The following is a 22,293-nucleotide window of genomic DNA, read 5'->3' as shown; positions in this document are numbered from 1 at the left end:
AATAGGCAGCTGTTGAGTCCTGGTCACTGCCTGCCACCTGCCACCTGCCACAGGCCCAGGGGTCAGAGTGGCAGTCACCCTTCACGGGGAGGCAAAGACCCAGCTGGGGGAGCAGCTGCTGCAATGGCCCGGCACTGGGCCTGACACCTGGTCCCGTGCTCTTCCTCCCACGTCTCTGCCGAGGTTTCCACAGCCTCAGGCCACAGCAGTGGGAGTGGGTCCTGCAGGGCAGCACCAGTATGGCCTGTGTCTCCCTGTGGCCTCCACGGGCTCATCGGGCCTTGTGCCAACCCGAGCGGTCGAGGAACATTACCTCCATCCTCAGAAACAAACGCCGAGGCTCGAGAAGGTGAGGTAGCTTGACCAGAGCCAAGTAGCAAATTTGGGGCCGCAGGGATGGCTCTCACAGCAGCCAGGCCGCAGCGGGAAACATGTGCTCGCATCTGACAGTTCGCTGCTCGGCGATGGTGAGTGCCTGCAAAGGAAAGAAGGGAGGAACCCTCCGAGCTGGGCTGCTGATCCACACCCACCTCTCAGGCACGGACAGATGACCGACTGGGAACGGCTCCATCTAGGATGGGCAGGCGACAAGCTCTCCCAGCTGGAGAGCCACAGGGTCAGAGTCTGAACCTGCATAAAACCCCAGGCCCCAGGGAGGGGTTGCTCAGTGGAAACCCTCCACAGTGGCCTGGTCTCTCCTCAACTCTCAGGCAGCCAGGCCTCTGGCTGGACTTTGAGGCCTCCTACATTTAAAAAAAATTTTTTAATTGATATTTAGAGAGAGGAAGGCAGGGAAAGAGAGAGAGAGAGAGAAACATTGAGTGGGAGAGAAACATGCCCCCACCGGGATGGAACCTGTAACCTGGGTATGTGCCCTGACTAGGAATCAAACTTGCCACCTTTGGGTGTATGAGACAACGCTCCAACTAACTGAGCCACCGGCCAGGGCAAGGCCTCCTGCTTCCGAAGTAGGTCTCTTTGGCCCCTGGAGCCAAATAACGAAGCCAGAGGCCCTGATTCACGGAGGGCAGCGCAGCCTGGCCCAGTGCGGGCACACACAGATATGTGATACATGAGGTCAGGGATGCCAGGGAAAGAAAGACATGGCCTGTCCCTCCTTCCTTTATCCCCCAAACACGTGAGGGCCTGCCCTAAGCTAGGCCTTTTGGGGAAGACAGGGATGGCATGAGTCTGACCTGGTCTCTCCCTTCCAGGCGCCAAAAACCCAAAGAAGGAAGGGCAGCACCGTGGAGGGGCTGTGAGAGCACAGACAGTCCGGACAGGCACAGGGGCCATCCCGCCTTCCCGGGCAGTCCAAGCAGGAGTCCCAGGGACGGTGGCAGTTAACGTGTGGAGGGCTGGCACGGCCATGGCATACTCATGCCAGCTCAGCCTGGTTCAGTGACCCTGAGTGGGGGCGATGAAAGGCTTAGAAAAGACAGACAAGAGAATGAAAGCTGGGTCTCGGTGGGACGCTGCTCCTCTGATGGACAGAGCCCATGCCCACAAGCCGTGTCTTTATTTTTTTATTTTTTAAAATATATTTTATTACAGAGAGGAAGAGACGAGGGATAGAGAGTTAGAAACATCCGTGAGAGAGAAACATCGATCAGCTGCCTCCTGCACACCCCCTACTGGGGATGTGCCCGCAACCAAGGTACATGCCCTTGACCAGAATCGAACCTGGGACACTTCAGTCTGCAGGCCGCCGCTCTATCCACTGAGCCAAACTGGTTAGGGCTTGTGTCTTTATTTTATAGCAGATGCCACGAGGCAAAGTAAGGGCGTGATCAAGCTGTTTACAACATTCTTGTGGGTTTCCATCCTACTCAACTACACGCACCTGAACTCTATCACTCAGGCGCGTGGGGCCATGTGTTCAGACCACAGGTTCACGCTTACAGCTACAGCTGTTGGCTATAATTGTGCTGGGAGGGCTCTGCCCTCCAAGCTGGGACTTGGACGTGGCAATGAGAGGACTGTGCCCTCTCCTCAGTCCAAGGCTTGAACCTGTCCAAAACACTGTAGCGGCATCCCACATTAATATGCACTTTTCTGGAAAAAGGTGGGGAGGGCCTGCAAGGTGGAGCGACAGCCTGTGCCAGGCAGGGTGCAGGTAGGAGCAATAAGCGGGCTCATGCCACTGAAGCCAGGCGGGTGGGGTCCAGGGAGGCCGGGTGGGGTGGCAGTGAGATCAGGAGGGCCTCCCAGGCCAGCTGGCGCACAGGAACTTCCTCCAGGCAGGTGGTGTCACCATTGCAGGTTTCAGGAGGGGCGGGACCCCATCACACATGTGGTCAGAGAGTCCCAGGGTCACAGTGTAGGGGCTGGCTGTCCAGAGGCTGCCCTGTGAGCCCTTAGCCAGGAAAGCTGCGGCCAAGGGCCTGGCCGGGGCTGGGAAATGAGCTTTGCTATGGCTTTGGCAGGACGATTGATGGCCTGCTGCTGGGCTCGGCCCCGGCCCCAGAGGCGCCCGCGTCTGCGTCAGAGGCTAATGAAATGCTTGGAAGAGCAGATGGCCTTGAGACAGCAGGTGCTTGAATAACGTCATTTCATTCAACGTCGTTGCGTTATAACATTGAGGAGATGCCATGGGAACTTGACGCCAGTTTATATCAATTAGCCTGTAATAAAACTGGTTTTGTTAGATGTCATTCTGCTTAAAGTCACGGAACCTATGGACGATGTTAAGTGAGAAGTTACTGAACTTTGGTTAGGAGAGCGCTGTGAGTCCTGCAGGGCCCGAGGCAGGCAGCAGGGGCTGGAGGAGAAGCTGGGTGAGCCCTGGCTGCTGCCCCAGGGCTCCAGGCCGTGCAAGGTCTCAGCCTGGGCCTGGGGCAGCCTGGGGGCCTGCAAGGAACCCCTGTTAGTTGGAGCGAGATTTAAACTCTGCATCCCTTTCACCCTCCTACTTGTGCAAACCTCTTAGGGATGGGCCTGTAACATCCATGTATGAGTGCTTACAGTGTTCTCAACCTCCTGGCCCTTTACATACAGTTCCTCATGTGACCCAACCATAACATTATTTTTGTTGCTACTTCATAACTGTCATGTTGCTACTGTTATGAATCGTCATGTAAATATCTGATATGCAGGATGGTCTTAGGCGACCCCTGTGAAAGGGTCGTTCGACCGCCAAAGGGGTCGCGACCCACAGGTTGAGAACCGCTGGCTTAGGAGGACAGGGTTCTTTGCAGTAAAGAAAGACGGAAGCACGGGGGACTGTGGGAGTCCAGAGGAGGGCCCTGGCCAGCATGGAGAGGCAGAGAAGACTTCCCGGAGCAGCTGATGTCCAGCCAAGTCCTGAGAGGGAGTTCATTATGGAGGACGGGGAAGAGGGAGAGGGAAGAACATGAGCATGGCTGCCGAGTCAGGGGGAGAGGGAAGAACATGAGCATGGCTGCTGAGTCAGGCACTGCATGGCCTGCTCAGGGCCTGGAACGGGGCACGCGGGAGCCCAGTCAGAGGTCGGGGCAGTCACAAAGGGCCCTGCAAATTCTTCTCTGAAACGAGACTGTACTTTGTCTTGAGAACAATGGTGAGCCACTGAAAGGTGTTGTTGGTTTTTTTTACTCTTTTCTTAATCCTCACCAAAGGATATGTTTTTTACAATTGATTTTTAGAGAGAGAGGAAGAGAGAAACATCAATCAGTTGCCTCTCCTATGTGCCCCAACTGGGGATTGAACTCCCAACCTAAGTATGTGCCCTGACTGGAATTGAACTCAGCATTTTGTTGTGTGGGACGACGCTTCAACCAACTGAGCCACCCGGCCAGGGCGAGCCCCTGAAAGGTTTTTACTAAGAGAATGACCAGATCGGATTTACTCTGTAGGGAACTCTGGCTGCCAGGCAGGCTTTCCTGGGGAGGAAGTGCAGGGAGGGCAGTTAGGAGGCTGGAGTGAGAACCCAGAGATGATGATATCTAAGACGTTGGCAGTGGGTGGGGAGACATGGGGAGACGGGACAGCCCCTTAGGAGGTACAGTTGTCGGGACTCGGTGATTGAACATGTGGAGGGAGGAGAGAGGCGTCCCAGAGGACACCCAGACCTCTGCCTTGGGCTGTTGGGAGTGACAGCGGGGATGATGAGGGTCAGGTTTGAGGGGGAAGGTGTTGAGCTCGGTGGGAACTTGTTGAGTGAGGGGCCTGTGGGGCGTGGTGATGGGTGTCCACAGGGCACTGGTGCTGGACACCCTGCTACCTTTCAGGCCTTGTGCTTGGCCTAGAACATGTCTCATCTGCTTTAGAGTTTAAAGACGAAAACACTGGGATTATGTAACTCACCTAAGATCACAGAGCTAGCCAGAAACAGCTGGGGTCTTCAGTTCAGGTCTGTCCGATTTCAGCTCCATGGTCTTCAGGGAAGAGGCAGGAAGGAGTTGGTTGAGGAGGAGGGAGGAACTTGGATGTGCAGAGAAGGTGAGCCCCCCCGCCCCGCCCCCATATAGCAACCGTGTCGGGGCTAAAATTCAGCCGGGGGAGGCTGGGTGAGATGAGGGCCCTGGCACAGCCGTGTTAATCAGCCCTCTCCCTGCCTGACGCTGGCAGGCACAGCATCATCTGTCAGCTTTGAGGTGTGGACCTGGGGACGTCAATACCAATTAAGTTCCCAAGGTTTCCTATTAATGAACATCAGTTTCTCAGCCCTGAGGCAGGACTCGTGTGCAAGCTGCCAGCTGGATCCAAGATGGCCTGAGGCCAGAGGGCCAGGCTGTGCAGGCTGGGTTGTGTCTCGGGTGAGGACAAGCCTGATTTATTGAGGGACCTGCTTGGCGCCATGTTGTTTCAGTGGCCCAGGCTCAGTGGAGGTGTGAGACGGAAGCAGGAGGAAGGGGTGAGCGGCACAGTGCCAGCTTCGAGTACCTGGGGTGCTCTGGATGGCAGGGGGTACTAGGCATTTGGTGGACCTGCCAGGTCAACTCAGAGAGGTGGTATAGAGGAGGGGTCAAGGCGGACTTGGAGCCACACTGTCGGGTTGGAATCCTGGCTCCTGCACCTCCTGGCCCTGACCTCACCGAGCCTCAGTGGCCTGCAGCACTCAGCTCTCTGCCTGAGCAGGGCCCCATTGGAGGCACGCTGCCAGCCATAAGTGAGGTTGAAGGGCTCCCCCAGGCGGATCCTGGTCTCCAGCTGAGGAGGCCTGGCTCATCCACCTCTGACCCCCTGGATGTGTTGACTGGCAAGTCCGTCCGCAGCACCTGGCATCCTCCCGGCTTCCAGAGTGGAGAGTCACCGGGCTGGCACGGGCCAGTCATAGAGATGAGAGAACGCTCTGGTCCCTGGTCTGGGCAGGATTCTTTTGCTTCCCTGAGCCCGTTTCCTCATCTGTAGAGTGAACTGCCCCCTCCACAGCAGGCACTGAGGCCTGGGTGTCAGCTGGTGAGCCGATATCAGGTGTTTGGGCTGCAATGCCCTTTGGGTCCCACAGCTGGTGGGGAGCAGGGTCTTTGTTGGGGTGACCCAGGCATCGGTCCAGCCTCCTTGCCTCCTCACCCTGGCGTGGGCTCAGCATCTGAAGCAGTCTGGGGAGCAGGCAGCCCTGGGGGGGACAGGGACTTTCTCCCAGAGGTGCTTTTTCCAGAGCTCCTGGTGCCTGCTGGGTGAGGACACATCTGACCTCCGGTTGGAGTGACATCCCCCGAGGGCTCCCGGACTGTGAGCCAGCGCAGTCTGGGCTGAGGGACATGCCCCCGCCCCGCCCCCGTGCACGAATTTTGTGCACTGGGCCTCTAGTTTCTAATATGAACAAATGTGAGGTATAAAGCAAAGGACCCTCTCAGAAGGTGAAATCAACAACGATGGATTTCTTCTTGCTGCTCCCCCCCCCACCCCTCCCCACCTCCCCCACAGACTCAGTAACTCCTGGAACAGCTGGTAACAGAACTAACTCCTGTGTGGGCGACCTCTGTGGAGTTCTCCCTCCTGCCCCCGCCAGCCCAGCCAGCTCAGGGCCCTCTGTGTTTTCTGACTCACTTCAATGTCGGGGGCTGACACGAACTGCCTAGCTCTTATAGATTTGGGGGTGCAGGATAAATCCTGGCTGGAAACTGGGCAAGGCAGATTGTCTGGCTGCCTCCCTGTCTGGCCTATAAGCCACCTTCACCTGTCAAGCCCTTTGTTCACTGTCTGCATGGCCAGGGAGGGAGTTGCCAATGATCCCTTCGCTTGCCCCAGCGGCCTGTTCTCATGGTTACTTGGCGACTGGGCCAGGGGTGGATGAGTGGGGCACCCCTGGGATGGAGGATGTCAATTTCCAGGTGGGGGTGCTTTGGTTCAGCCAAGGACGTGGGAGTTAGCCAGGGGTTCTCCACGTCAGGCGGCCCTGGAAACACACAGTCACCTCAGGGCGGCCTCAGTCTCGGCATGGCCGCCCCCCAGCTCTGCCAGTACCAAGCAGCTGCCCTCGGGGATAACGGGCCCAGAAGGGCCAGACAGTCCCCAGGAGGTCCTTGGCAGGCCCCTCACCTATCTGCTCCCCAAGCCCCTAACCTTGCCCTAGCCAGTTGCTCAGTGGTTAGGACGTTGGCCTGAGGACTTAAGTTCTGTGGGTTTGATTCAGATCAAGGGCACGTACTTCGGTTGCAGGCTTGACCGCTAGCCCTGGTTGGAGTGCGTGCAGGAGGCAACCGATCCATGTGTCTCGCATGTCAATGTTTCTCTTTTTCTGTCTCTCGCCCTCCCTTCTGCTCTCTCTAAAAAAATTCTTGGGTGAGGATTAACAGCAGAGTTCCTAACCTCTTATTTTATTTTATTTTTTAAATATATTTTATTGATTTTTTACAGAGTGGGAGAGGGATAGAGAGTTAGAAACATCAATAAGAGAGAAACATCGATCAGCTGCCTCCTGCACACTCCCTACTGGGGATGTGCCCGCAACCAAGGTACATGCCCTTGACTGGAATGGAACCCGGGACCCTTCAGTCTGCAGGCTGATGCTCTATCCACTGAGCCAAACTGGCCAGGGCTCCTAACCTCTTCTGAGTGTGGGTCGTGCTGATAATGAAAGCTATGGCCTCTCTTATCAGAAACACACGTGTGCACTCCACACAACATCTTGCATCGCGTCAGGGAGTTCGCACCTTCCGAAGGGCCCATTAATTGAACCCCTTGGGCCGGAGGTTGAGAAATCTCACTCAGCTCTCTCCAGGGTGACCGGGCCCTGGGGGTGTGGTGGGGCCAGGCCCAGAAAAGCAGGTCCCAAGAGAAGTCGCCCCTCTCAAGTCCTCCCTCCTGCCCCTGCTCCACTGCCGGGAACTCTCCCTGCCCAGCCCCACTGCGGAGGCCATGGCCAGAGGAGGCCGTGTCCAGGCACAGGCCCCGCAGTCCCTGCGGGAAGGGAAGCTCACCCCAGGCCCTTGCGCCTGAGTGGGAGGGAGCTGATAACATGGACAGAAAGGAAGGGGAAAAGCTGCCCCATCCTGCACCCCTCCTCCTCGCTCGCCTCACTCCCCAGCGGCTCCCCTCACTGACCAGCTCCCCTCACTGACCGGCTCCCCTCACTGACCGCTCCCCTCACTGACCCGCAGCACAGGCAGCCCCTCACTGCGTCCTCTGCCTGCCCCGCCCTGCCCTTGAGGTCACAACACGTTCCCCTCCTCAATCCGCCCGCCTGGTGGAGCTTCGGCTTCCCCCACAGGGGCCCGGAGGCAGCCGGGGCTGGTGTCTCCTACCTACAGAGACCCTTTCTCTTCAGAGTCTGGGAGCGGCTGGGTTCCAGGAGTTTAATTCAGATCTGAGCAAGCTGGGATTTGGGGAGCAAGCTCCCCTCCTCTGAAAAGTAGCCAGAATCCCAATTTGGCGGGAGGGAAAGTGGGGCAGAACTGGAGTGGACACGACTGATGACCCAGAACAAGTCTGCCCTCACGCTGTCATCAGACGGCTCCTGGGAGGGCTGGCCAGGCAGTGCCTTCCCTTGGTCCACGACAAAGGGCATGTGCTCCTGCGGCAGGGAGTGTGGCGGGGGGTGGGGTGGGTGTACCTCCTTCCCAGGGAGTTTTGAGCCTTTCCCAGTATATCAGTTTCCTGCAACAAATGACCACAGACTTAGTGGCTTAAAACAACACACATTTATTCTTACAGTTCGGTGGTCAGAATTCTAAAACAGTCTGACTGGGCGAGTCAAGGTGTCGGCAGGGCTGGTTCCTTCCGAGGGGAATCCATTTCCTTGCCTTTTCTAGCTCTGGAGGCCGCCGGCATCCCTTGGCTTGTGACCCCTTCCTGGCATGAACAGCTTCTTGCTCCATCACCGTACCCCTACTTGCTCTCTGACCTGCTTCCTCTCATACGATCCCTGGGATCACAGCAGGCCCACCTGGACCATCAGGGTAACCGCCTTGTCTGAGGACCCTAACGTATGACATCTGCCAAGTCTTTTTGCTGTAAGAGGCACAGGTTCCTGGGATGAGAACACGGACACCTTGGGGGCCGCTATTCAGCCCCCTACAGCTAGGCTCAGGCCCTCCTGGTGCTTCATGACCAGGAGAAAAAAGGTTGGGCTTCTCTGCTCTGGTTTAGCAGGGCCCTTCCTAACCTTGTATTTCTAGGGTCTAGGCTTTCCCAACCCTCTCCTTCCACTCAGAGAAGCTCACGCAATGTGTCCTTGGAAGTCAGGTGCCAAGTGTGAATCTAATGCTGGTGAGAGGTGCAGGGCCATCCAAGAAGCTCTGTAGGCCCGAGGGCACCTGCCTGAAGCCACACCCTGCTGGCTGCAGCAAGCCCATGACTGGGAGGAAGAGACAGGGGCGGGTCTGGGGCCTGCCGAGGGTGCCAGGAAGACCACGGGGTGGGTGAGCCCTGCTAGGCCCGCGCCGGTCGGCCAGAGCTGAGCTGTGGCTGCAGTGCCGCGGGGGTCAGAGGAAGAAGCTGGGGCTGTGGTCCTGGCTCGGAGATGACGGAGACCATGGCTGGGAGAGGCTCTGGGTTGGTGAGAGCATCTCTGGCCCATAGCATCTGGGGTGAGGACGATGGCCTTGCAGACAAGTGCAGCTCCCAAGTCCCAGGCGCCAGGCTTTTCTTTGTGACGAGAGCAGGTGGGCAGGGTGGGCAGGGGCAGGGTGGGAGGCAGGGAGCCCCTCTTGCTACCTCTTCTCCATGCTCTGCATCTGCAAGCTGAGGGAGGTGAAGCTGGCCAGGAGGTCGGTCACCTCATCCACCTGCGGGACAGAAGGGCGGCTCTGTCACGGGATTCCAAGACCAGCCTCAGTGCCAGGACCCAGGCCCCCTTCCCAACACCACAGGCCAGGGCAGGCATTGTCTCTCCTCCCAAGGCAGGTGGTGGCTTCACTGTGACTGTGGACAGCTGCCCAAGGGTCAGTCCTCGACAGCAGGTGGCCTCAGACCCAGAGAGAAGGGCCACCAGCAGCTTCAAAGGAAGTGGGCAGAGGCTTGAGGTCCCAGCGGCTGCAGCCCACAGCCACGGCCTCTTCTGCGATGAGGGTCTGGCTGCTCAGGACGGACGGCCCCTGTGGCTCCTGCCAGACCCGGGCCTGGCCCTGCGGCCACGGCTCACCTGCTCTCTGGTGCTGGTCATCTGGAGGCGGGTGCACAGGTCATCCAGCCGCTCCCGCTGCTCGTGCCGCCCCAGGCGCTCCAGGTACTCCCTCAGCATCTGGATGATCTGAAACGAGAGGGCGGGCTGGGCTGTGGGGTCCCAGCTCGGAGGCACAGAGAGGCCTGACGCTGCAGCCAAGAGGCCCAGTGGAGCAGGTACCAACCGCGGTCAGAGTGAAATGACCCGGGAGCCGTGACGCTGGAGGCGGGGCGTCTGTGGTGAGGACAGCACCTGTCCGCTGCTGGCTGGGTGCCATGGCGCAGCATGAGAGGGGCACTCACCTGCTTCACCTCCAGCCGCACGGCTTCCAGGCACTGGGAGTGGCCTTCCTGCAGGATGCTCAGCTTCGACTTGGCCAGGTGCAGGGGCGTGCGGCCAGCTCGGTCCAGGGCATCTACCCGGGCCCCTGTGGGAGCAGGCAGAGGTGAGCACACTGGGGGAGAGGGTGCGAGAGGAGGGAGAAGGGGAAGGCGCCACATACCTCCTCGTAGCAGCGTGGTGATGACAGGGACGTGGTTGGTGCAGGCCGCTGAGGAAGAACAGGGGCTTGAGTGCAGGACCACCAGGGCCTGGCCCTGTGTGCCTGCTGGAGGGAGCAGGACTGTCTCCGAGTTGCCTGTGCCAGGTCATGCCTCCTGGAAGGCATCTCCAAAGCAGCAACTCGGTGGGACACGGCAATCAAGTCCGGCTCCCTCCCTGTGCCATGAGGACAGAGGCTTGGAGCTGGTACTGGCCCGTTAGCCGTGGAGTGAATCAGCCACAGGGCAGGAACCAGCTGCAGGTCTCACCGCGCTGAGCAGAGGTGCCTAAATCAGCTAAGCCCAGGGCACAGCCAGCTAGTGACTGACAGGGCAGTCCATGCGCAGACACTGGGAGCTACGGCTCTTCCTAGATGCTAGATCCCGCCAGGAGCCTGCAGGATGCCAGGCTCTTCATCAAAGGAGCCTGTCTGAGCCACAGAGAAGGATGTCTTGGCAGCTCTTCAGGCACTTACCCAGGTGCAGTGGCGTGTTCCCCAGCCCATCTCGCTGGTTGGGATCGGCCCCATGGTCCAGGAGCAGCTGCACTGGAAATCGGAAAACCCAAGAGGAGCTGTCAGAGGCTCCTATGGACTGGACCCTAACCCCCAGCCCTAGCCTAGCTGCAGAGGCTCAAAGTGTGGATACGGAAACCAAACATGGTCCCTTATGTTGTTTCATTCATTCTCTCACTCACAGAGTTCATGTGCAGGACGCTGAGGGCCAGGAACTAAGCATTCCGGGAGGGCCTCCTGCCCTATGCAGTGTTACAGGACTAAGATTTTTTTTTTGGGGGGGGGGGATTTTTTCTTTATTGAATTTATTGGGGTGACATTGGTTAATAGAATTATATAGGCTTCATGAGTACAATTCTCTAATGCATCATCTGTAGATGGTATTGTGTGTTCACCACCACAAGGCAATCTTCCATCATCATTTATCACCCCTTTACCCTCCCCCCCAACCCCTTTCCCCCTTGTAATCACCATACTTCTGTCTATGTGTGGCTTCTTTATATCCTTAGTTGTAGGACTTCTGTTCATCTAGATTCTGGGTGGTTCTGAACGATGGTTGTTCTGTAGTTTACCTGTATTTTTTATGTGGTTGTGTGCGGATATGAGACCGCATTTACCTACGTTGTCATCTTGACCGGAAGCCATGCTTTCAATTTTTATTTCCCTAGTGATTAATGATGTTCAATATATTTTTTATGTTTTTTGATGATTTATTTATCCTTTGTGATGTGCCTGCTCAAATCTTAATCCAGGTGGTGATTACACCAGTGTAGACATATAGGAAGTTTGGATTATACGTTACACCACACCCCAAAGAGACTCCTCAATAAAAGGGCTGTCCTGCTGCAGGTCTTGGCACTGAGTAGGTGTGGCCTGACGTCGTGAAGGACCGGCCCCAACCTCGGAGGCAATCCTAGTCTTTCCCCAGGTGAACCCCTTCCCCAGTCTCAGTGCCAGATCCACGGCTCAGGGAGAGGAGCGGGCACCACCCCGGCTGTGCGGACAGGTCTTCCCCAGCTCCTCCGGAGAGATGCTATTTCCGCTCACTCCTCCCCCTCTAGGACTCACCAATCTGGTCATTGCCATTGCAGGAGGCGAAGTGGAGAGCCGTGCGGCCCTTGTCATCCGCTGCACAGGGATCCGCACCATCTTCCAGCAGCTGCTGCACTGGGACCACCAAGACAAAGGGAGGTTGGGGGGGGGGTGTGACCGTGTTAGCTAAGCTGCAGTCTCAGGGGATGGAGGGATGCTCAGGGCCCTTCCAGGCAAGGCACTGATCATACACGGGAGAGCCTGTCCCTCCTGGGTGCGTGCCCACGGGGACTACCATCAAGGACTTGTTTCCCTGAGGGCACAACAGATGGCCAGACTCTGGTGCTCACACTACTTGTCTAGGGAGAGGACATCGTAGACGGAATTCCAGAGCCACAGAAATGCCCAGTCCCAGGCCACTACCTGAATTTACAGGCACACCTACTCCAGCTGGCCATGCTGCCCCAGCTGTTGTTTGAGGCTTGCTTTGCTCCCAGGAGGCAGCCCTTTAGAGCGGACAGAGCAGAGGTTCTGGAGCCACAGACTAAATCCCAGGCTAAGCGAAGCTAAAGAGAAAGGAAGACACTGCCGATAGCACGGGCAGTGAAAGAGCTGGGCTGGGAGCGAGAAGACCCAGATTTGGGCTCTAATTCACCACCAAATGGGAGTGATCTCTGCCCTGCCACACTCCAGAGCTGCTGTGATGAGAATAATGGATGTGACATTCCTTCTTCGAAAAGCATGGAGCCATTTTAAAATGTGAGGCATTAGCTATTACATGTCCAACTAAAATGTAGAAATTGCTGCCAGACGTGATTTTAGGGCAAGCAACATTTTCGTCTGCCTCAGCAAACCTCTCAAGGACTTGAGTCCTTCCAGACAAAGCCCAGATAGCCCCTCCTCCATGAATCCTCCTGTCTCCTCAAGCTGAGTTAGCCGTCCCTGTCCTGCTGCTCAGCGCCCTGTCCATCCTGCTGCTCTAATATTAACCTGCTGTTCAGAGCAATCGCTACTGTACACCGAGCCCCAGCCTGGTGTCAGGTGTCTGACTGCTAAGCCCCTCTCCCGTCCATTTGACAGACGAGGAGGCTCCGGCACAGAGGACGCAGGTGCAGGCCACGCTGGGATGTAAACCCAGGCTTCTCTGGCTCCAGAACTCACTCCTCCCCAGCTGAATACCTAACTTTGGTTTTTTGGGGAGTTTTATCTTAGAAATGGTATTGCTTTAATATTCTTCTGCTCCAACTATGCTGTAGGGGTTTTGTTTTATCTTAATACCTTAACATTACTTACCTGTTCAATGAATGTTGCTGGCTGAGTGAATAAACGAATGAAGGAAAAGGTTGGGAGAGTGGAGGAGAAATAAGAGCTTCAGGCTATTTTAGTGTTCATCAGTGCAATCACCAAAAGACAGCCAGTATCACAGAGACAGAAAGCTAAAGTATCCAGTCTATTTTGTGATTTGTGCAGTTAAGTCTTCGGAAAGCATTTTAGCAACATCTATCAGTAGCCATCAAAACAGGCATACTCTTTGATGTAATAATCCCATACCTGGGAAATTAGAAATGAAATACCAACGTGCAAATATATGATGAAATCACACTTTTTTTGCCCTCCTTCCTTTTGTTAATCCTCAACCAAGGATTTTTTTAAAAATACATTTTTATTGATTTCAGAGAGGAAAGGAGAGGGAGAGAGATTGAAACAATAATGAGAGAGAATCATTGATCGGCTGCCTCCTGCATGCCCCCTACTGGGGACTGAGCCTGCAACCAGGGCATGTGCCCTGACCAGGAATGGAACCATGACCTCCTGGTTCTTAGGTCCACACTCAACCACTGAGCTATGCCTGGCCAGACCAAGGATATTTTTCCACTGATTTTTAGAAAGAGTGAATGGGATGGGGAGAGAGAAACATCGATATGAGAGCGACACATTGATCGGTTCCTCCTGCACGTGCCCCAACATGGGCTGGGGATCGAGCTTGCAACCGAGGTACATGCCCTTGACCCGAATTGAATGCGGGACCCTTCAGTCTGCAGGCTGACACTCTATCCCTGAGACAAACTGGTTAAGGTGTTTTTGCCCCTTTAAAGGCATCGGGTGCATCCATTAAATATTGTGATTATGACGGGAATGGAATTATAAAATGTTTTTTGCTCTTTATAAGCTTTAGAAATATCACTTAGTCATACATTCATTTTATAAATAGGAATAAATGATGCTTCCATTTTGAAAAACAAATGGTTACAAAGACTATGAAAAATGTTTATGATATACAAAAATTGTGCGGGCTACGAAACTGTGTATACAGCACAGTGTGCAAGCCCATGAAGAAAATTCCTCTGTGTAGGAAGAACCGGAAGGATAGTCACCAAAACATGAATAGAGATTAGTTCCTCTCCTAACATTATGGATGTTTTGCTTGTATAGTTCTCTAATTTCCAAAACATTTTAAGTGCATATATTATTTCCATATTTAAAATATTTTAAATGATTATGAACTCACAGAAAAGCACTTATGATTTAATAATAGCAAGGGATAAATTTTGTGCCCACTGTAATTGCTAAACTATACAAAAAAACCCACAATAATAAATATGCAGAGAAAGAAAGAAAAATGCTAATCCCACAGCCAGTTTCGCCATCAGAGTCCTGCTAGAGCCTGGTAAACCTGAGAGCCATTTAGCTGTGAAGATGGGTGTGTCAGGGGCTCTGAATGGACAATTGCATCCTTTCTGTCACAATAATAAAACCACCACACCAACACCTGATTCAAGGTGAACCAGCCTTGGTGCGCTCTCCCTCCCAGGAGCACACCCTACCCAGGCGCGTTTCCTTCACCCTTCTCTCTCCTGAGCTCCAAGGGCCCCTTCTGTTGTCTCTGTAACTCGTTTCCTGAGCCCATTTCTTCTACCGCTCACTTTTTCTACCTTTGTGACTTTCTAAATAAGCTTTCTCTTATAGTTTGAAAAAAAGAGATGAACTAGACTTTCTGTGGGAGGGAAGCATAATTAAAATATTGTCTGGTCACACACTAGAGATATTAAAAAGAGAACTCTTGTCATTTTTTCTTGAAAAGCTATCCAGGTTATTGCCCAAATATTCCAAAATATTCAAGTTTGTGGAAAAGAGACCAAAGTGAAGAGCGGTGAAAAGCGCCCCGGTTTCCAGGCCTGCTCACTATGCCGTGCCAGGGACAAGGGCACCATGTCCAGGCCACAGTGCAGCACCGCAGCTCCCGAGGTCAACGACCTCCTCTCCACGCCTGCTGGACACGGGCTTTCCTGCCCTTGGCCCTTGATCTATGCTCACATTTCATCTGTTGGCCACAGAATCGCACCACCAAATCAGAACAATGTCCACACCAGGCAGGCAAGGATCCGCTCCCAAATATGCCACGCCCCAGTCCCCGGAATGGATGGATATGTTACTTTACACACCAAAAAGGGACTTTGCAGAGGTGATTAAGGTTAGGGACCTTGAGCTAGGAACATTATCCTGGATTATTCAGGCCCAATTTTATCCTGAGTCCTTGAAATCAGAGAACCTTTCCCTGCTGTGAGATCCATAGAGACGGCAGGGCGAGGACTCCGCCCGCTACTGCTGAATCCTGAAGCTGGAAAAGGCAGGGAAACAGACTCTCACCCAGAGCCCCCCCAGGAGGAAACACAGCCCTGCAGACACCCTGCTTTCAGCCCGTGAGACCTGTGTTGGACCCTGACCCACGGAACTGTATGGTAACACATTTGTGTTGATTTATACACCACTATATTTGCGGTAATTTGTTACAGCAGCCGTAGGAACGAAGGGACCACTTTCCCCTGAGTCACAGAAAGAATTAAGTCAGCGGATAAAATTAACTTTTTCCTCTAACTTGCCCTTGAACCTTTGATATTACTACTGCCCTATCAGCTGGTGAACCTAGAGAGCAATGACAAGACAATCAGAGTGGTGTCCTGCTAGGAGCCCCTCCCATGCCTTCCAGATGTTCTGCCAAAAATCAAGTTTGAGAACCACTGACCCAACTACCACAAAGCTTCAGCGCACAGTGGAAGGTGGTTGCTCTGTGCAGATGGTGGCTCTCCTGGCAGCTAAAACAGACTGTTTGTTCCCCAAAGTTCCTAACCTGCTGGGTGTCAGGGATACAAAAGCAGATGTGTCCCCACCATCAAGGAGCCCACAGGGGGGTAAAACACTAAGACATCAGGAAGTTCATGGTGACGGGGAAGCAAGGGAAGAGTGAGCACCTACGCAGACACATCTTCTGCCAAATGACTGCAGCTTTACAGTAACTACAGTGAGCAGGCTCCACAGGGTGAGCTGTCAGACTGAATGGAGTCAAGCACCGTCTCCCCAGGTGTTGGTCACCTGGGTTTTTCCTCCCTAACGAGCCCACAGAGCTGGATACGCTTTGCACACTCACCCGTTTCCACATCATTGGCATTGGCCGAGTCCCTCAGCCTCTTCAGAGCTGTGAAGAGAGTAAGAGAGTATCAGTTAATATATATATTTATACATATATAAAACAGCAGCCGCCACAATGAAGCAGAAAGTGCACAGCTTCCTAGTTACCCCACCACTCAGCTACAGGAGCACCCAAAGAGAAAGAGAGGTGCCAGGATACAAGAGACACCACCCCGGGAACAAGGAGAAACCTGGAATGCGGCACAACTAGTGCAGAAGCCACATTCTGTAGCACCTGCAGCAGCTGGGTGCCTTGGGCAGGTTAGCTAACCCAGCTCAGGTCTATCGCTGGCAAAACAGGGCTGAGCTCCGTCCTGACCGCCATGAGTTGTTGCAAAGACGAAACGAGATGTTTACATGGCAGCTCTCTGTGAACAGGTTACACAGGTGATCGTGTATTCTCCTTTAAAATAGGCCATTCCCAAAGGCCTTACCTACACGTGGTCGTTTCTCCTACAATGACACTACCTCTATACTAGAGGCTAATTGAAAGCAATGCCTTTGTCGTCAGAAAAATGGTCACAGAGGGGAGGCACATCAGAGCAGAAGTCTGAGGCTGGCCGACTGGGGTGGACACGTTCCTCGCGATGGGACTCAGAGGAGGGCGCTTTCTCTGAGCCGGTTTCCTCCATAGAATGGGCTCCGGATCCGGATCTCAGTGAGTTATTACCGTGAGGGTCAGAAATGCTCAGGGTCTGGCACACACAAGAGCAGAGTCACACCTACACATGCACTACCTTCCTCGGCGCTCCCCAAGATCTCTGTGAAGCAAGCACTGTCCTCATTTTGCAGATGAGGGTCTATAGTTTGCTTAAAGCAGAACGAAGTGGAGGAGTCCATCGGGGTCTGTGCATTAAAACCAGCGGGTAGGACTCGGCGACAGGCGCTGGCCTCCCCTTTCCCGCCCCAGAAGTCCAAGCATTCGCGGCGCCCCAGGTTGTTATCTACTGGTAACCCCTGGAGTCGCGGAAGCTTCTAGTCAGGAATTAGCCAGTGTGGAAAGCCTGGGCGACTGGTTCTGGGCAGGAAGGCTTTTCCCCTTTCCATTCATGGTCCACAGCAGTTATACGTAATAATTATTCCTGCTGGAAGGAGACCCAGGGGTGGCACTCGGGGCTCTTAGGTCGGGGCGATGGGGGGGGGGGGGGGGCAGACTGACAGGCAGGGGTGAGGTCGGGGCCGGCTCCCGCGCGCCGCTCACCGTGCACCTCCTTGCCCAGGGGCCCGAGGCGGCGGTGGGGCCTGGCGGCGCGCCGCAGCCGGCCGGCGGGGATCTTACGGAGCAGCTCGTCGCGGGGCTCCGAGTCCTGCTGCCACAGGACGTGGAGGTAGCGCAGCGGAGACTGGGCCCCGCCCGCCGCCCGGCCCGGGAGGCCCGCGCCGCCGCCCAGCGCAGCCCCGAAGTCCGCGAAGGAGAAGAGGCCCTCGGGGCCCGTCAGCGGCTCCGGCGCCACCGCGCACTCGCCGTCCGAGCTGGAGCGGCCCGAGCGCGGCTCCTCGTCCGCGCCCCCGGCGGCGGCTGCCATGGCAACAGCTCCGCGCGGGCCTGGCTGCCGGAGCCTCGTTCCGGACCGACCAACCGACCCACTTCCCGGGTCCCGAAGCCTCGCTGTCAGCGGGCGAGCGGATGGGCCCGACCTGCAACCACGGCAACCGAGCGGTACGGGCTCGTCGCGAGCTGAGCGCTCCGAACCAATGAAAACCCTTCCAGCCTAAGCCCCTCCCTCCAGCCGGGCAATAGCATGGGCTTCCGGCAGTGTGACTGACGGACATAACAGCCAATCATTGTTTGGCAGTGCCCAAGTTCTAGCCCTACGTCGCTACACGGGAGCCAATAAAATATATTTGAAACACTATTTTTTTCCATTTCCTCCTTCGCAGCACGGGAAAGGTAATGGGCAGATGCTTTAACCAATCACATTAAGATGATCTGCAGCCAGTCGCGAAGGGAAGTCAAGAAGCCAAACTTTAGGGAGAGGTAAATATGTATATCTTTTAAATCAATGAACATGAAAATAAATAAATAAATAAATAAATAAATAAATAAATAAATAAATAAATAAATAAATAAATAAATAAATAAATAAATAAAAGAACTTCCCACAATAGCACAGTGTAAGTAGGAAAACGAAGATATGTTAAAATGATGGCCTATCACCACGAACCAAGGAGTGATAGTTTCTAAATGCGATAGATTCCTTTATTCTGGATTCTCTCGGTAACCCCAGCGGTGATCACGGATTTACAAATAATTTTAATTCAACTTAGTTACACCGGAGCGACGCTTCAGTCCGAGAACCAGTCACTGAGCCAGGTAACTGTGTTAGGTTCTGCACGCAGGGTCAGACTCCATTCCCGCTGACATACAGCCCTATGGGAGAAGTCAGAGCTGGAAATAGAAAAATATTCCGCAAACAGGTGATGAGTTTGGCAACAGTGCAACTGGGTGCACTGTTTTGAAAGAATTTTCACAACCCTACACCAGAGGAAAGAGTGAAGATAGGGGGTATATAAAATGGAGTCACTTTAACCAAGCTGCTAAAATTATTAACATTATGAAGGTTGAGGCGTGAGGAAAGACTATTCTTGTTCTAACTAGCCCGGTAACTTACTCTTTTAACTTTTCAGTCCTGTGTCAACTCCTGGACATCCATCTGGACATGCATCAGGCCTCCATATAACCCTCTGATTACCCCGTTCCCTAGGACTCATGTATCTAGACTTTCTGACATCTGACTAATAACTCTCTTGGACCAGTCACAGGGCTAAGAATGCAGGGCTGCTAATTATCAAGAATGTACTTTTTACTATAAGAACTTTTCTTTCTTCTCTGGAACACTTCTGGGGTTTTGCCTAGCTCTGTTTCCAGTTTGTATATTCTAGATGCTTGAATAAATCTTTATCTTCATTTCTAGCCAAAGCCTCCAGACTCTTTTCAAGTCTGTTCAACATACCCACAATCCTTTCTGTAAAGTGGACAAAGAGGACCATCCCTATTTTATAGGTGAGGAGCTGAAACCAGAGAGAAAAGGGAATTGTTCATCAACGTCCAGCTTTCTTGGGACTAGGGCTGTGTCCAGGCAAATGGTGCTCTCAGAACACCATTGTGAGGTTTAACACTGAACTATATAAACGAAAATGTTATTTGAACTCCTCTGGCCCATAACTGATAAGGTCCTGTGCCAACTCCACTTGTAGCTAGAAGTAAACAAAGGAAAGAAATAAACATTGAACATGTCCCACTTACCAAGTGCTTTATATATATTATACCATTTAGTTCTCCCTCCCAAGGGCATTAGAAGGTAGATATTATTATACCCATTTGCAAATCAGTAAATTGAGGTCCTCAGATGTATGAATTGTCCAAGGTACAAGGCTAGAATGTTGAAGAACTGGGATTTGAATCTTGAAAAGTCCTCTCCATCATACTACTTTTTTTTTAAAAAAATGAAGAACCTGCTGGAAACTTGCTTAAACCAAAGACATCTGGGTATTTAAGCCTCATGCTTGCTGAATGTACCCTGAAATAACTATTATTTATCCCTCCTTTTTTCCCATGTAATAGCCTCCACAGTAGTGTTCATCCCTTCCGTCTCTCCTTGTAGAACCATGGTGCACAAGCTGCCTAAAGCACCATTCTCTTCATGTCTCTAGGATCTGCCTGCCCGTTGAGTTTAGGTAGCATCCAAACCCTTTGTCCTAGCAGTCAAGACCATTGTCTTCCTCCTACACCATGAGGGTCTGGTCTTCAGGAAACCAGATCTACTAATATGTTTGCATTGTCACAATCTTTTAATTTGAGCAGGACCCCTAAACATCTAGAGGTGGTTGCTACTGCTAATTTTCAAATCAACTTTGTTAAAGTATAAATTACACGGCCCAATCATCTATGTGTTTCAAGAACTACCTGTTATTTTGAATCAGAAGAATAGAATGTGGGTTGGATGTGGACTCAGTTAGCCGCAGCCTCGGGGTTTTAGACTGGAATTTGGCTCTATGAAGTTGTATTCCCCCATAACTCCTGGCTCAGCAACTGGCACCAGCACATTGTAACTATTTTACTGAATGAATGAATGAATGAATGAATGAGTAAAGATAGTCCAGCCCAGTGGTTAAGGCCATCAACTTTGGAGCTGTAAATATGTGGGACTATGGCTTTGAGCAAGTCATTTTACTTGCTAAGCCTCAGTTTCCTCATCTGTAAAATGGAGGTAATAGTGGTACCTAAATCATGTGATTATCACAGGACTGAATGGTATGATGTGAGTAAAGCACCCAGTATTGAGCTTGGCACAAATTTAGTGCTCAACACAGGGATACCTATTGGTGTTATTATAAATAAGGGTAGGATGCATGCAAATTCTACACAACAGTGGGCATATCACACTGGCTTGAACTTGACCTAAGGCTAAAGCTTTCATACACAAGTCATTTATATTTGGTCAATCGGCAAATAAAACCTGAAGCACTAGATGAGAGACAAAGAAACTACCTCTGTTTGCCTTGTGGGGCAAGCTTCTGCCTGGAAACCCAGGGACTTGGGGTTTTAAGTCCTGTCCAGCCCAAACTTACCTCAGGATTTGGGATTGTTTCCTTTCTTTGGGCCTTAATCTTCCCATAAGAAGGTTTTGTTCTAGGTCAGATAATGACACTGGGTCAGGCCAGATTCATCAGGTGGGCTGTCTTTTCATTTCCATCATCCTGTTGGCCTTTACAGTATTTTAGAGCAATTTGAACTGGTTGCCAACATATAAAAATTGAGAGCTTTCACATAAAATTTTCTATTTCCAGATTCTCTTAAAAATGGGAAAGTATGGCAATATAGGACCAGCTCTCCCACAGGGCAACAGTTGGCTGGAGCTGCACAGCAACTTTCCCCTTCAGATGGGGAATGGTGTTCTGGTTTGCCACAGTCCCCACTGCTCTGTTACCTCCACATTGAGGCCTAAAGGCAGTTGCCCCTTATTGTCATACCTGTGCTATTGTTTTTCCCATGTAGAGTTAAAAGGAAATTAATATATTTCTTGTCTTTATGAAACATGGAATAATGAAAATGTGTGGGGAAAAATTACCTAGTATCTGAAAATATGATGTGGTGACTAAGTGACTTGTTAGTACGCTGGAGAATTTATTTTATTTTTATTTTTTTAAAGTTTGAGAACTTTTTAAAAAAATATATTTGATTTTTTTACAGAAGAAAGGGAGAGGGATAGAGAGTTTGAAACATCGATGAGAGAGAAACATTGATCAGCCGCCTATTGCACACCCCCCACCACCCCGGGAGTGTGCCCACAATCAAGGTACATGCCCTTGACTGGAACCGAACCTGGGACCCTTCAGTCTGCAGGCCAATGCTCTATCCACTGAGCCAAACCGGCTAGGGCGAATTTCTTTTTAAAAAATATATTATTTATTTCAGAGAGGAAGGGAGAGAGATAGAAACATTGATGAGAAACATCAATTGGCTCTCTCCTGCACACTCTCTACTGAGGATCAAGTTCGCAATCCAGGCATGTGCCCTGATGGGAATCAAACCAGCGACTTCCTGGTTTATGGGTCAATGCTTAACCACTGGGGAACACCAGCCAGGTGAGGCTGATGATTTTTGACAAATGTATACATTCATGTAACAACCACCCCAATCAAGAACATGACAACTATATTTTTAACAATTTGAGAACTGTGATTTTAGGCTACAGAGAGAGGGCCCTGTGTTTTCAGAAAAGTAATTGAATATTTATTTATGGGCAAGAGCAATATTCTTCCACGTCAATGGTGAAAGAAAGGATACAATCTCCCTGGCCAGGTTACTCGGTTGGTTGAAGTGTTGTCTTGTGCACCCTAAGGTTGAGGGTTCGATTCCCAGTCGGGAGCATGTTTCTCTCCTGCCCCCTTCCTTTCTCTCTCAAATCAGTAAGCATATCCTTGGGTGAGGATCAAAAAAAGAAAAGAAATAAGGGATACAACTAACATGGTCAGGAAAAAGCTTGCTACTTCACTGTTTTTCTCCCATCGAGTGGACTCCTATACCAGAAGATCCCTAAGGATGCTTCTAGTTCTGATTTATAAAGACTGAGCTACTGCTCTCCCAGGGCCCACACATTATTGCAGTAAAGGAGGGTGGAGAGGGGCTTGTGAGATAGATCATGCTCAGGATAGTGAAACAAATAGGACAGTAAGTGAACTACAAACACAAGGTTCTTGGGAAGTG

At 52.4% G+C, this 22,293-nt stretch overlaps 1 protein-coding gene and 1 long non-coding RNA gene across 5 annotated transcripts; one reads left to right on the top strand and one right to left on the bottom strand.

The window, feature by feature from the left end:
• Positions 1-8,049: 8,049 nt before the first annotated feature.
• Positions 8,050-17,744, bottom strand: ANKRD54 (ankyrin repeat domain 54). Of its 4 annotated transcripts, none has more exons than XM_059681595.1 (8): positions 17,284-17,744; positions 16,042-16,089; positions 11,652-11,750; positions 10,545-10,616; positions 10,032-10,185; positions 9,832-9,956; positions 9,509-9,616; positions 8,050-9,152 (listed from the first exon to the last, which is right to left on the bottom strand). In XM_059681595.1, exons 1-7 carry the CDS (start codon positions 17,606-17,608, stop codon positions 9,549-9,551), a joined length of 891 nt encoding a protein of 296 aa, XP_059537578.1. In that variant the 5' UTR covers positions 17,609-17,744; the 3' UTR covers positions 8,050-9,152; positions 9,509-9,548. The 4 variants fall into 4 exon arrangements, with proteins under 4 accessions (XP_059537578.1, XP_059537575.1, XP_059537576.1 ...); XM_059681592.1 differs by having other exon boundaries at positions 10,032-10,136; XM_059681593.1 differs by having other exon boundaries at positions 10,032-10,133.
• A 59-nt stretch (positions 17,745-17,803) lies between these two features.
• Positions 17,804-19,328, top strand: LOC132226990 (uncharacterized). The gene is made up of 2 exons (XR_009451099.1): positions 17,804-18,060; positions 18,711-19,328. It is a non-coding gene; the product is annotated as an uncharacterized LOC132226990 (long non-coding RNA).
• Positions 19,329-22,293: the final 2,965 nt, after the last annotated feature.

This window comes from Myotis daubentonii, chromosome 2 (assembly GCF_963259705.1).
Source record: "Myotis daubentonii chromosome 2, mMyoDau2.1, whole genome shotgun sequence".
Classification (NCBI taxonomy): domain Eukaryota; kingdom Metazoa; phylum Chordata; class Mammalia; order Chiroptera; family Vespertilionidae; genus Myotis; species Myotis daubentonii.
The sequence above is the reverse complement of the archived record's forward strand: the minus strand, read 5'-3'. Positions and strand labels throughout refer to the sequence as shown.